At 33.3% G+C, this 15,869-nt stretch overlaps 2 protein-coding genes across 2 annotated transcripts; one reads left to right on the top strand and one right to left on the bottom strand.

Moving 5' to 3' along the window:
• Positions 1–3,317: 3,317 nt before the first annotated feature.
• LOC129315958 (phospholipase A1-IIdelta-like) lies at positions 3,318–6,022 on the bottom strand. The gene has a single exon (XM_054960145.1). It carries the CDS (start codon positions 5,675–5,677, stop codon positions 4,451–4,453), a length of 1,227 nt encoding a protein of 408 aa, XP_054816120.1. The 5' UTR covers positions 5,678–6,022; the 3' UTR covers positions 3,318–4,450.
• Positions 6,023–7,339: 1,317 nt separating this feature from the next.
• On the top strand, positions 7,340–10,893 carry LOC129315959 (probable serine/threonine-protein kinase PBL7). The gene is made up of 7 exons (XM_054960146.1): positions 7,340–7,616; positions 7,727–8,055; positions 8,787–9,025; positions 9,279–9,414; positions 9,600–9,858; positions 9,998–10,130; positions 10,348–10,893. Exons 2-7 carry the CDS (start codon positions 7,902–7,904, stop codon positions 10,624–10,626), a joined length of 1,200 nt encoding a protein of 399 aa, XP_054816121.1. The 5' UTR covers positions 7,340–7,616; positions 7,727–7,901; the 3' UTR covers positions 10,627–10,893.
• Positions 10,894–15,869: the final 4,976 nt, after the last annotated feature.

The following is a 15,869-nucleotide window of genomic DNA, read 5'->3' as shown; positions in this document are numbered from 1 at the left end:
TTAATGATTAGAAAAGAGAAATTGTGAATCTAAGCAACTTAGCCTAATTTTTTTTAATTTCTTGACTTTAAACCGAGTTGACTCGGGTTGACCCGAGTCTGGTTCTCGGGTCAAAGCCGATTCCCTGAAAACTGGCCAATTCAACTCGAGTCAAATGCCAGATTGATTCAATTGGTTGAACTGGACCGTCCGGTCCGGTCCGGTCCGGTTTTAACAACATTGCTTTTAACTGAGTAACTGACTATCCTCGTGTTATTTTGGCATTGGAATGTTACAGTGTGCGTCTCATTGTCTCTTGTTTATTATGCTGATGCAAGTCTACTTCGTCCATTTTATCATGTGTGATTCAGCGGCTGAAACTTATACTTAATGGTACAACGTCATTTTAAGTAACGCAATCTAAGCCATGCATTTCTTTAAGAAATATTGATTGTGGATGGCAACACTGCATCTCTTGCGCAGTAACATCATGCACTTGAATTTGAATTTAATGGGTGACAGAAATGTATTCAACTATTTTAATTACAGTTATTAGATTTTACCAAGATACTTTCTTCTAAAATTTTAAGATTCAATGTTTTTTAATATTTCATAACAAAATCTCTGTGCCACATAAGATGCTCAATACACTTGAGTGAATTTAGATTATTCATGAGTCCAAATCCTTATATCATGCATGGAGCGCATAAAGCATATATGGAAAATAGGTAGACACAAAGAATGATGAGAGCAAGCTTCTAATGGCTTCAAGTGCAATGGTAGAGTGAGAAAGAACATTTCAAAAAAACACACTTGAGAATAGGAGTCGTGTTCAGAGGAACCAAAAAGCTCTTTTGCTTTGATGTTTAAATTTTTGCTTCGTTAGATTTGATCATGAAATCACAATATAAACTAGTGTTTTAAAAACTAGACTGAATCGGCCAATTCAATCGATTGAACTGAAAATTGACTCTTGGTCTGATTCGGTTGACCATTTAGAACCTAGCCATAAGAGAATTGGTTGAGGACAAAAAAAATCGATCAAAAACTAAAAAATTTGATTGAAAACTGGACCAATATCCTTAAAAACTGGTCTGAATTATTTAAAAAATTAATTAAAATAAAGAACAGTCAAGAATAATTAATATTAATCATGTATTAATTAATAATATTGTCACGTCCTAAAATTTTAACATGACTGACATGAAATATATGTACAAATTCACATCCCTAAAGCTTCAAATAAGAAAAGTTCTAAATTAATGTATCAAGTTTTATTTTTTACATAAATCAAAACATCAAAATTTTTATAAAATTTCTGCAGTACCTCCCCTCCCTTAAAGGTAGGATCCACCAAAATCTCTTCAACAAAACAAAAATTTCAACATATATCCAACAATATAATTCTTTGCTCCTCAGCAGCAAATAATTAACATAACAAAAAAAGGCAGGACCTTAACTATAGTTAATGTGGAGCTCTCTAAATCGAACTTCCAAAAGATACTATATAGGTTTTCGAGTTTTACATAAATAAGATGATATTCTCAAAAAAAATCTTCTAGTCAATTCAATAATGAGCCCATCAGAGATCAGTAGGGAGTACAAAATCAGCTTTGATATCTGAGACCAAATAAAATATTTTCCAGTGAATAACGTCCCAACAATAAATAATTGAACATGATTAAAAAGGAAAGTTTGAAATAATTATGTAAGTCAAATAGACAACAATTTTCATAAAAATTTAATAAACTTCAAAATAAAATGACTCTACAAAATTTTAAAAATTCTTAAACCATTGAACTATCATAACAAATGTTTTTATCACTTGATTTTCAAAAAAAAAACACGTAAATGAAATAAATAATTGTAAATAATTTACTAGATAAAAACTAATAGAATATAAAATCACCAAATAATCAAATTCACTAATTTTTTTTGTTTTTTTTTGAACTTATTAGAACAATAAACAAATGTGGACACATAGTCCACGAGGGTAAATAACCGAACACGGCTTATGTCACGAATACAAACGTGGACACACAGTTCACGAGAGTAAGTAACCGAACGTAGCTGAAGTCACGAAACAAACGTGGATACACTCCACGAGGGTAATACTAATCAAACACGGCTTGAAGCCACGAAACAAACGTGAGTACAATGCTCACGAATAACCATCCCTTCGTTCCACGTGCGTTGGCCATCGCACGGGGCTAGCACCTCCTATACACACCCTGCTAGCTAGGTGTACCATGGCGCCCCAAGGGCTAACGGAATTGACGTTAGCAATCAATGTTCTATATAAAGTCCCTTTCAAATTCAATTTCAAACATGCGAGAAATTGATCATTATTCAATCAAATTTTCCTTTTCAATGTCGAACTCGCATGAATCATTTTTCCGTAGCAATTCAATAATTTTCAAAATGAAATTCCACAATTAAAATTTCAGCATGTATTTACTGATTGACTAAAATGATCAATTTTGATAAAATAATTTCACAAAATAAAATAATTTAATCAATAAAATATCTCATAATCACGTTATTGTCATAAAAGAACTTGCATAAAAATGTAATATTTGAATAAAGAAGATTTTAATGAAATATCAGTTGGGATGCTATCCACTTACCTGAGATATTCCCAAGTACATAAATTACTCCTAACCCGTTGCTTTTATAATATTGTTTGCTTCTTAGTTCTCTAACATCCAAGTGATATCATCGTTATTTCCTTTATACATCTCACAAATTCAAAAATATATCACCCATTTTTTTTATCGAACCCCTTAAGTATATCCCTTAACAAGTCATAAAACAACATTATGATTTATAAATCATCAACAATAAAATTCCCAACATTTGATTGGTGGCAAAATGATTTCATATTCAATTTCCTTTACAATTTTCAAGTTAACTACCATTAAATAACACCCTCAAATTAGTCATGCTTCTTATTATAATCAACAGAATTTTAAAAATATAAAATTAAGCAAACTCTCCAAATACTATTTTATCAACCAAACCTTATTATAATATTTAAATTTTAATATTAAGCTCTTCTCTTTCATTTTCATTCCAATAAATATCCAACCATTCTACGACATCAAGTCATCATACTTTCCAATGAAATTTTCTTGCCATTTCTCATAAATTCTTCAATATTAGTCTATAAATTAACCCCGCTTCTTAGCATCACCCCTTCAACATAACTATTATTACATATATATATATATATATATATATTGTAGAAAATCAGACCCTGTTTATGAGATACAAGAAATCACAAAATCGGTGCACACAAGAAATCACAATCCACGCATACAAGAAATCGACGCAGGGGAGAACAGAAATTTCTCACATTAGATCATTAACGTTGGAGACAGCATGAAGAAGGAAGGAAGAGGAGATGCAACGCGGAACAGGGGAACTTAACACTGCTACACGTTCAGAGAAGAGGAAGAATCAATGGCACTATCACGGTAACCAGCAGCGGACCGACAATAATAAAGGGAAAGGGAAGAAGATTCGAAGACCCACAATCACACAGCCAGACTGATGACGGCAGCAACGATGAACAGCGGAGGATGGTCTGATCTCTCTCTCTCTCTGCCTCCCTTTCTCACACACATACACTCCATGCCCTCTCTTCGGCGATGCACAGACGAACGAAAGGGAGTCCAAGACCAGACGCACTCACACCCATAGACGCAGCAACAACTCTGCACTTGTGAAGGAGAAGCTGTCGCCCGAGCAAGGAAGAATGGGGGAGAAATGTAGCAACTCTGTCGAGCATGCGTTAACTCGTACTGTGTCGCTGTGATGGAAGAGAAGCAGAGACGGAGAAGGAGGACGATGAGAGAGAGGAGAGGATCTGGGTTCTTCTAGTGAAGCAGAGCATTAAGTCGGTGAGGGAGAGAGAAAAAGAAAAGAGAAAAATCTAAGGGAGGCAAGGGTAATTTAGTGATTTCACAAAACTATATTAAAATAAACTCTCACTTTTGCTTTACTCAGAATCGAACGGGACCTAAAGAATAAACCATCTGCGCACTTTCACTACACTAATATTCCACTTTATTATACTTGTTCTCAATATTAATAAAATACACTTAAAATAAATTATTATATTTAATTTATTTTTATTTTTATTATTATTTATTATTTATTATTTTTATTATTTTTATAATTTTAGAGTTATTACAAATATATCATTTTATCAAGCATTTATTAATTTTTTTAAAAAAATATAAATATTTACATATATTTTTTATTTATTTATGATACATAAATTAAAAATATATTAATTTAATATTAATTCATTTGACTATGATTGAATTAATGAATCATAAATCAGTAATTACTTCAATGGTGTGATTTTTAAAACCTTATAAACAGTGGTCATGAAAAAACGGGGAAGGATTCAAGGATGGAAGATGGAGAAGTAGAAAAGAGATACAAGACAACCAGTCTCTCCTCGTCACTCTTCAGGAGCAGGAAGGTCCTCCTCATCTGGAGAAGCCAAAACCCACTCTCCATCATCCCTACGGACCATACTCTTGTTCTTCTCCACCCACCATGACCCTGGTACCAAATACTCTTCTTTCAGAAACTCACACGACTTGTTCACCAAAGCCACGCTTCTCTTCACCTTCATCTCGAACTCCTCTTTTGCCCCGTTCCACCCTGCCACCACGTGCAACATCGCCTGCAAGTTATGCCAATCACCTGGATTCTTCGACTCCTTCAAACTCGGCGACTTTCTTGTATCGATCTTCAACTCTGTTCCTGCTGTGTCCACGTATCCCAATAACCCTCCTGGATAACGTGTTATCAAGTCTATCACATTCCTTATGTGCAGAACCTTCATATTTGAAAACTTCTTCAGCCTCTCGTTGAATGCCTTGTTCCCCACCTGAGGAGACCCCAATACAATTGCTGTCACCGGAACGTTTTTTACTCCGTTCTCCACCAAATCAAAAGCACTCACTATCGATAAGCTTGCCCCGAGACTGTGTCCTAATACAACCACACTTGGGTTTTCGTCTTTGTAAAGCTTGAGCAATTCGTTCACCTTCTTCAATACTTGCGTCCTAGCACTTGTTTTAGTAAAAGGAGAATTTTGGTTGTCCGATGTATAAATTGTGAGCCAGCCATTCATCACTTTGGGCATTTCATCATCATCATCGTCACTGCTGCTAATTTCCTTTATCGTCTCTGAGCTTAGAAGAACCTCTGCTGATGCAGGGGCAGCACCAAACACATTGATCCACTCATAACTCGTCGTGGTACCCCGCCACACGACGAAGATTTCACGGCGGCCCGAGGCTCTGCTGACCTCGTCGGAGGTAACGGCGATGTAGCCGATCCAGTTGGATTCGCGGTCCCAACACTCGCGCGAGAGGGAGTGAAGGAGAAAGGCTTGGGGGACGCTGACACGTGCGGTGCCGTAGAGAAAGAAGAGGACTTTGTAATCGGAGGCGTTCTCGAGCATGACCTTTTGGAAGAAGGAGGACTTCCCGTAGCGGCTGGAACCACAGTACTTGGAGTTTTGGTCGTTGTTGAAGGCATCGTAGGTGGCCTGTATGAGGTCGCCGGAGCGGAGGATGAGCCTTCGAAGGTCCAGGTCGAGAGGGTCGAGCAGGCCTTCCCAATTGTTGCTTCCTAAGAGTTCGGACCATGTTGGTCCGGTTTGGGTCGCGGCCATGATAATGGCAGTGACGGTACGGTGATACAATGAGAGAAGGGGAAGTCAAGTGAAATATAGATTGTGTTGTTGGGTTGAGTGGTGGATCTGGGGACGATTAAGAAGAGATATGGAGGAGGAAGAAGAGGCCAAGATTATGGCATCAGTGGTGTGATTGATCTCAGAAACATACAGGATTGATGGATAGAATTTTAAACGTGGGCATTGAATCAAATGGAAAAGTAGACAAAAGTTCAAAATTCACGAGAGCGTAAACGATAAGGTTTTGGGTAACAAGTGGCATGGAGAATTCAGCTCCGTTGAGAGAGACCAAGTCGAATATCTTCTCAGGGTCAGAGTACATAAAATATGTCTTGTTATCTGCAAATTTTGTGATGATTCAATGCCAAAAATTCTTTTGTCCAAAAAAAAAAAAACCCCAAATTCTCAGCTCGAGAATCCTTTAGATATATATATATATAAGGACGAGGACCTGGATATTTAGTATTTGCACACTAAATGTGACTTTGATATTTTTGAGAGTGGTGAATTCAATACTTATTACGCTCATATGTTTGGATTGTTTATAAGACAACTTAGCAAAACATCATGTCACTTCAAGAAATGTGGCAAAGCCAAATAGTACTCTCCTATAATTTAAAAGTTAAGCATAACATTTTTAGCGTGATATAACATTTTTTTTTTCAATTTTAATGTTTTAAAACAGATAGATTGCACGAAGAGTACCAAAACAACAGTTAGGCATGTGGGTGCTGCACCTGCAAGCTCGTCTGTATATATTCATGGATTTGCTCACTCTGATGTGCAAGTAGAGGTTGCTTAAGATATAGTAAATGCCATGCATAAATGTAGTTAACTTTTAATATTAGCAATAACTGGGTTTATGCTGGATGCTTGCCGTCAAAAAAATTGAATCTCCTGTGGAAGCATACATTTCAAACACAAGATAATGTGCAAAATAAGGAAGAGAAAAGGAATGAATACAAAAAAGAAATGCAATATATCCTATACCTTGAATCACCTTTTTTGAAAAAAAAATTATGTTGGTCGACTTTTAAAATTGCACTGAAATTAGAGCAGACTTTACTATTAAAAAACGTTTAAAAAATATTTTCAAATTACATTTAGAATAACATTTATGATTTTTTATATATATTTATTTCACTGAATCACGTTAAAGTATCATTAGATGAATTTAGATTTAACAACTGTACTTAATATAGACACTGAGTATTTATACTATTTGAACCGTTAAAATTAAGATCAATAATTATGAATATATACTTCCTTTAAAATTAATGAATGAGTAAATTTATCTTAACTATTAATTTAAATTTTAATAATTTAAATAGTACAGGTATTTAACACATGTATTAAATACAATCATAGAATTCAAATACTCATTGAATCCAGTTAGGGGTAGCATTCTCATGTACTTCCCTTTGCTTGCGTAAACAAGATGTGTATGATATAGTATTTTTATCGGGTGGGTTTATCTTCGTTATTTTTTCCTCTTATCATTTTTATATTAAACTATTCATGTTAAATCTTTACTTTTAAAAATTGTCAAATCCAACTTAACAATCAACAGCTGTTTGTCCTATCAAGCCAACTCCATTCTGATCAGCCGGCATAAATGAACAAGCATGAGAATAGTTTTGCCGATTGCAATGAAGATGCGCCTTCTTGTTTTGTTGTCATCACTATGCAAGTACCTATCATCTCCTTTTGGGATTTCCTTTATGTTAGGTTACCACTGCCGCCTGCAAGACCTCGTCCAACTTGATCTACTCGTTCTCAGCTTCTCACTTCAATTACATTTCACATTTTTTAGGGCTTTAAATGTTGGTAAAGAAGAAAAACCAAGGACGATGTAATTCTATATTTTATTATTTCTTAAAGCGCCGGCACCCGTGTTTCGTCTTTTTATTCGGGTCGAGTTAGTTGTTTATAGAATTTCCGAACGTGTTTCCTGTTTCAATCATGCTCACATTAAGCCTATATGCTAAACTATTCAATTTTGGTGATTTTTGTTAATGATTTGAACAGAACTTCAATGAATTAGAGGAAGAAACAAAATTAATGTTCGCGCAGATTATTCTTCTCTATCTTCTCCCATTCTCAGTGGCTTCTTCACTTTCACGTTCACGTTGCTGAATCATTTTGGGCTTTGGCAATTGTTCCCCACTTTCCCTTTTTTTTTCCCCCTGTTGAAACCCCACAAATGGAGACGCATTATGGGTATAGAAGGAAGGCGCAGATTGCACTAATCGCCGTTATAGTGCTAACTTCTCTAGCCATGATCGCATTGCTTGTTGCCCTTATTTACTATTGCTACAGAAGGAGCAAGGTTTACAAGCGCCGCCAGAACCAATCATGTGAGCTACATTTGAATTTACGAATTATGTACTTTCGCTGTTATTGAGTCTTATGATTGCCAAGAAAATTCCAGAAAATGGAGATTGAACGTTTAAGCCCTACCTTTCTCAAAATGAGATTGAAGAAATATATATATATATATATAATGGAATTAGGAGCTTTGTAATGCGAAGTTCCGTTTTTTCCTCTTGCCCTGCATTTCCTTTAATATCAAATAGACATAGTTCCTTTCATCAAAAAAAATATAACACTTTGAACTTTTCTTTTCATTTTGTTAATATATTGATCCTTTTATTAAAAAAAAAAATAGACACAGTACATTCTTTTTCAAGTAAGTTTGATTATTTTTCAACCTCTAGGGTCGAAATGAACGTGATGTCAAAGACAATTCACTTGATGACTTGCTTCTTATATTATTTGTTCATATATTTATTTATTTATTTTCGTGCGATTCCCACTTGGATCATCGCTGAGATTATTTAAAAAGAAAACTGGAAAAATGGAGAGAACACCGCTTTATCAATGAAACACTGTTTTATGCTGTTGAAGTACCAAATTTCAAGCTCCATATATGCTGTGTAGTGTGTACAAGTTTAATCAATAGGTTTCTTCGGTCCAAAAAGTTGATTACATCTGGCTTGTGTAGCATTATTCCTTTTACCCTCACTTCTTCTGACTCAGATGAACCTGCGGCCCACTTACTGACCTATTGTGCTTGGTTTTACATTAGTTGCTGGTCACAACGAAAAAAGTGACTTTGCCAATCTGCATGTTGCTGCTGACAATGGATCTCAAGTGTTCACTTGCAAGCAGTTGCATTCTGCAACTAACGGCTTTAGCAAGTCAAATGTAATTGGCCATGGCAGATTTGGACTTGTCTACAGGGGAGTGCTAAATGATGGCAGGAATGTCGCAATTAAATTCATGGATAAAGCACGAAAACAAGGAGAAGAAGAATTTAAAATAGAGGTCTGTTCCTTCTTAGTTTTAGACCCGTTAACTTTTTCATGAATTGGGCGAAAATGGATGCATTGTTGTTTCATAAATAGTTAATTTATTTTCCATGTAACTAGAACAATGAAATTGGCCTCCAAAAGAATTCAGAACATTGAAAATTTGGGATTTTGATTATGGCAAATGGTCTTGCGATGAATTTCGTAGGAATCAATGGCCTGTATAGGCAGAGTGTGTTTAAGAATTGATTGGCTATATCTCGTTGTAGGTGGAATTGCTGAGTCACTTGCACTGTCCATATTTGCTCACATTGCTGGGTTATTGCTCTGATGGTAATAATAAATTGCTGGTTTATGAGTTCATGGCAAATGGGAGTCTGCAAGAACATCTTCATCCTGTCAGCAGTAAGTCTATCATTGAAAACAAGTCCACTATATGAAAGACGAATATATATAATGTTGAAGTAGGAGGAAATGTTTGAAGTTGTTCTGTTTTCGTTTTATTTTTCTTATTGTTTTCTATGTTGAAGTCGATTTAGATGAGTTGAACTGGGATTTTTGTTGAGATTTACTTTTCATCCACCTTGTAGATTTTTACATCGCACCCGTGAAATTGGATTGGAATATCCGGTTAAGAATAGCCCTAGAAGCTGCCAAGGGTTTGGAATACCTTCATGAATATGTCAGTCCCCCAGTTATCCACAGAGATTTTAAGAGCAGTAACATTGTCTTAGACAGACAACTTCATGCAAAAGTTTCTGACTTTGGCTTAGCCAAGCTTGGATCCGATAAAGCTGGTGGACACGTTTCGACTCAAGTTTTAGGAACACATGGATATGTTGCCCCTGAGTATGTGCCAAAGTTTATCTTTCGTACCTAGAATTGCTGCTTATGTTTGTTAGTTTATCTTGAACTCAATCATATCAGAATTGTTATTCAAGTATTGCAGACAGTCATGACATGAAAAACTGAATTTGTCCCTATGCAGATATGCGCTAACTGGGCACTTAACAACCAAATCAGATGTATACGGTTACGGCATTGTACTTCTCGAGCTGTTAACTGGTCGAGTACCAATTGATATGGAGAGACCTCCAGGGGAAGGCGTTCTTGTTTCATGGGTGTGTTTAATAGTTTTCTTTTCACCTGTGAAATTTCTTGGTCCTCAAAAGCACAGAGCGAAAGTTCTATAATTATTCAGCCGCAACATCTCATCTTGCATTCATCTCATTTTTTTATTTGTGGGAAATAGTATTCTTTAATAACTCATTTTTATACCAGCTCTTGCATTGCTGATTGCTTTTACTTACGAACTTTTCTTCGCTGATTGCATTTTAGGCCTTGCCCCTTTTGACTGATAGAGAAAAAGTTGCAAAGATTATGGATGCTTCATTGGAAGGTCAGTACTCAATGAAAGAAGTTATCCAGGTAGCCGCCATTGCTGCAATGTGTGTGCAACCAGATGCAGATTATAGGCCTCTCATGGCAGACGTTGTGCAGTCACTGGTTCCACTGGTGAAGACGCACAGACCAACAACCTCAAAGGTTGGTAACTACCCTAGTTTCCATGTCAATAAGTTATCCCCGCCTCAGGATTCAGTGAAAGCAACTATGTAACGCTCTGAATGAAATCTAAATTATGGTCAAGGTTCATAGAAAGAGAAGTGAATTAAGCTAGTCATTTGAATGTGATTGAAGAGTTCAAGTTGATGAAGGGACGGGATGGGTTGATTTTGATTTGTGTTAAAATGGATCTTCTCAAAGTTCATGTGACAATCAATGTAAAATTAATACCTCTTATTTTAGGTTTTAATCAAAGTCCAGGGATGTTCTGTATTTTTGAGGTTGAGGTTGATGAATGCTTCAAAGGAGCCCTTCCTTGAAGACTTGTTGCTTTTAACTAATCTATCCTTTTCTTGTGTATGGGTTTTAGGTTTGAAACATGTGATTGCAGATTGTCAAAAAAATAATAGGGAGAATAATAAGCAAGGATTTGTAAGAACAGCAAAATTAAAAATTTTAGTATTAAAACATGAAAGAATGGATATTAAATTTGAGAACATTAATGTTAAAAAAAATTTAATTTAATATTAATATTTTATGAAGTCCTTGTCATTCTCCTATAATAAAATAATTTATCTTTGATGGAACCAAAAAAGGAATTATTAAGTGGAGCAATGGACCCCTCCATGATGGTTCGTTCGTTGCCCTCCATTATGGACTGTGATGGTCCACCGAGCCACTCGGTGTCTATAAATTGCGGCCAACTGAAAAGTAAAACCAGGATGAATGTGTAAGATATCGTGATATCCGAGGGATTATAGATTCAATTGTATTAAAATCTAAAATTTAATTAATTTGTTGATGCTGATTTATAAATGAAGTCAGTGAGTAACATAGTATGCTGGGTGTGCTAAAAAAATAATGGGTATTTGAACTTGATCTGCCTATCAGAATCAAGTAATAGATGTGACTTCATTTTCATCAACCAAATGATGTCATAAAGTGAAGTAAACCAGCTGTTTGAGACTAATTAGATGAGCTTGATTACCAACCCAGCTCTGATTTAGTTGGATCCAGCGTCCGCACATCCTGTCCTTAACATTGTAAAAACTGAAAACTGGTCAAATTGATCTTCCTTTGGGTTCTCCTGTAAAGGGGTGTGGTTATGATTGGCCGCACTTTACTCTCTCTCTCTCTCTCTCTCTCTCTCTCTCTCTATACGCGCACATGTATGTATATATTATGAATGGTCCTTCTGACGTGTAAAGTAACAGCAATCATATCATCTTGGATTTTCATTTTAAAAATAAGAGTCAAAGATAATAATATATTATATTTTACAAATTCTTTGCTCACTTGGTCACCCCCAAACCTCAAGATCTTATTTTCTTTCCACCTTTTTTTTGTTTTGGTTTAATGCACAAAATTATTAGATCAAAAGGTATAAAAAATCATATATAAATTAAATAAATAAAAATAATGTTTATTTCTTTCATTAGAACTAGAAATAAAAACACACACTATGGTAATTAAATGCCCTTATAAAATATAAAGGTAACAAATATTACCGAAACAAAATATTAAATTGTGTTCCTTTTCTATCCAACAATCAAACTCAAACATATGATCAGGTCAAAAAAAAAAAAGAAAGAAACTCAAACATATATGCTTATTTCCTCTACGCAGAGGAATTCTTCCGAAGGCTCCTTTACACAACTCATGTTCAGTTCTGATTCACCGTGCAATGAAGCAAAGCTTCAAAGAGAGTAGTCCGGCTTGGCAATGATCCATGCAAAAGAATATATATATATATATATATATATCAAATATCAGCACTGAATAATCAATGAATATATTGAGGGGGGCAAGAAATAAAAAAGAAAAGAAAAGTGTAGGTACGTAGGCGGTGTGATATATGTGGGAGAGATTTTTGGTGTGCTATATTGTGGAGAATGCATTGAATGCAGATATCTCAGGATGAGATTCCGTGTTCTCTAGTCATTTCCACGACAAGTAGCTAACTCGGATGTTTGTTCTTTTCCTTACATTTTCTTCAGCAGGCTCTCATTTTCAAGCTATGTTCCCCACTTTCGGTTTTCACCTTTCTCTTCTTCACTCATCATGTCACCTTCTTCTCACAGTGGGGCCTCCTATATAATCATGCTTGAATGTCTTCATATTCACATTCGAAATTGTGGCTCATGTCTTCTGTTCTGTGACTCTCTACTTTGTCTCTTTCTTCATCAAAATACATTTTACAAGAAAAATACACTTACAACTTTGTCAGCTTGTCTTCTTTAATTTCCACTCAGTTTTAATAGTAGCTTGTGACATTTGCGGCCACCGTATTTCAATGTCATTTTCACCCCGACGTCGACACTATATCGCCTCCATCTCCACGCTTGTTTGTCGCCGACGGCGCGTGACTCGACGGTTCTCTCCGGCGTGGCCACGGGCACCCTCTGTGTGTGGGGGATCTCAGGGGCCTTGGCTTGGGCCTTGCTGTAGTCTTTCTTTCATTCAGATGCTTAAATATTAATCTGTCTTCCTTGGTATTTAATATTAGGATTGTAGTTATTAATAACAGAAAAATCAAACTAATATGACATTGATTTTTTATTTATTTATTCCAGCACTCCATTGTTATCAAAAAGCAGTCTTACGAGTATCACTGGAGATATTTTTAACATTTGTATTTGACATTGTTACATATCTCAGTGCTCGAATCCAAAATCTTAGAATACATTGATTCAACATTCTCAATTAATCGGACTGAATGCTGCTTAGTAATTTGACATTGATTGTTAACTATGACCAGGTGTCAATGGAACTATTAAAAAAAAAATCAGTTGTCATAAATCGTTGATTTGTTATTCATCTAGACAATTTTTTTTTTGATAGTGCTATTTAATTGGTAATTATATTTTTCATTTAAACATTGTTTACAGGTGTACAAGGAGACCCTGTACTTATTAAATTATTTTGAAAATTAAAATATGTTATCATAATATTTTAGCATTTACATATCTTGTTTATAATTAAACTGCAGTTTTTAAAACTTCAGTGTTCGCGTAACAGATGGTGTTGCCCCTGAGGTTTATGGCTCGGATTAGGAAATGAATGAATAAAATATCTTGTTTTGGCATCGCTCATTAGGTTTTGTTAAAATATAATAAACATGTTTTTATTGTTCTTCATTACCTAAATGTAAGTCATATTTTTTTTACCAGCCCTGAATGTAAGTTACATGCCTCATAGTTTATAAATAATATGATACATATTATAAATTTATATTGATATTAGATTGTGTTATCGTAGTCCTGGTAGAGTTTAAAGTGAATCCTATTGTTTATTAGCTATGTACAATTCACTTGTATATTGATTAATATTGATATATTGATGTTGACTGATTATTAAATATATTAATAAATTAATACATATAAGTTGATAATTGAAAATTATGAAATGAATTATAATTAGAGCTCGAATTTGGGCTAAGCATGATGTGCTAACTCGGGTTTACCTTAAAAATTTATGGCCAGGCCTGAGTAGACCTAAAACAATTCTGGTCATGAATATTTGAATAAAAAATATTTTTAAAAAATATATAAAATATAATAAATATTAATTAATTTTTTAAATTTTATATTAAAAAAATCACATATTTAAGTGCATTATTATAATTATTTTTAAAAAATTTAAAATAGTTATGTTTTCATATTTTTAATCAATAAAATATCTAAAAATAATATTTAAAATATATTTTAATATTGATTTGTATATGTTAAGACCCACTTATTTTTTTAAAGTTTTGAGTCCTAGACATCCTTTGGGACTTGAATATCCTAAAAATATATTTTATATTTTTTATAAAATAAGATAATTAATTTTAAAGTAAAAAATTAAATTAAAAATAATTTAAAAAATAACATCAAAGCATGTATTAATTCTCAGCTCTATTACTAAATAAACATAACAATATTCTTGGATAATGTTTTGGTTATCGTCAATGCCAGATTTAATTACAAATTAAGAATAGACTATAATAAATATCCCTTTGTATGTATGAGTTAAATAATACAAAAAATTAAAAAAAAATAATTCTAGAAAAAAAGTATTTCATTCATAATTAACTGATTTTATTTTATTTTATATAATATAATATAATGATAACTATTTTTCTTATTTTTTTAAAAGTATAATTTATATAAAAGTTATTTGAAATCTTTAAACTAATTGGGCCAATGGTTTTAAATTAATGGTATAATCATGATTGAATTTGGTCAATTTAATCATAATTTAATTAAAATATATAAAATATTTATTTATGACTATAACAAGAGTACTATTTAAACAACTAAAATATTAATTTATAAGTAAAGAAACATTCATAAATAAATTACACATAATACAACAAAACTATAACAGAGTTACGTAAGTTCAAAGTTGATAGGTTATTTTTTTTATTATTTTAAAGTTAAAATAATATTCTATGCTTAACAAAGTTACTTAATAATTAAAATTGATTCAAAAAATAGATAAAAATATTTTTAAAAAATTCTGAGTATTTAGGCTGATCCAAATAAGTTCGAAACTTAAAGATGTTAAAATTGAATTGAAGTATATAAACTTTTTAAATAAAATAAAATATTTTAAGTTAGATTCAAACAAGCTCGAATTGGTGGCTCTGGTTATAATAATCAAACAAAAGTCTAAAAAGTATAAGACTATTTTATTTATTTACTTAACTCAGCTAGCTATATTTTTATTCAAGCAGGTTTGAATAAATTATGACCTTTGTTAAAGTTGAGATTATTTTACTTAGTTTATTTGCGGTCAAACTTAAAATAATTCAAACCTTGAATATTCACAAATCACAATAATGTCTCTGACTTACTATTATTTTCATTTCACAGTATTTTCTTAAATACAACACAAGTTGAAACCAACTTAAAAACAAGCGGAATTGAATCTATAATTTTTTACATGCCAGAGTAAATTTAATAAACTAATGCCGTTAGGGTTACTGATAATATTTTTTTAATTCAAAGACAATTTGCCACGTATACATTTAAGTTCTACTAACTCATGTTCTTTTTACTTAAGTGTGCACTTTAAATTTAGAATAGATAGAATTCTAATATATTTATTATCATCATAAATGTAGTAGTGATAAGTGATAAACAATTGTTTGACCAGAATAATGAACAAAAATTTTAATGATTTAATCATATGAATATAGCTAATACCAAACATTTCAGACTTTCTGGCCAAAAAGAAAAAAACACTTGAAGAACTTTGCTTTTAAGTTTAATAAATGTTTAGGGGTGTATCAGTCCATATAATAATGCGAATGT

Source organism: Prosopis cineraria, unplaced genomic scaffold (assembly GCF_029017545.1).
Source record: "Prosopis cineraria cultivar Desert tree isolate PC_DT_omini unplaced genomic scaffold, ASM2901754v1 PC7, whole genome shotgun sequence".
In the NCBI taxonomy this organism is placed as follows: domain Eukaryota; kingdom Viridiplantae; phylum Streptophyta; class Magnoliopsida; order Fabales; family Fabaceae; genus Prosopis; species Prosopis cineraria.
The sequence above is the reverse complement of the archived record's forward strand: the minus strand, read 5'-3'. Positions and strand labels throughout refer to the sequence as shown.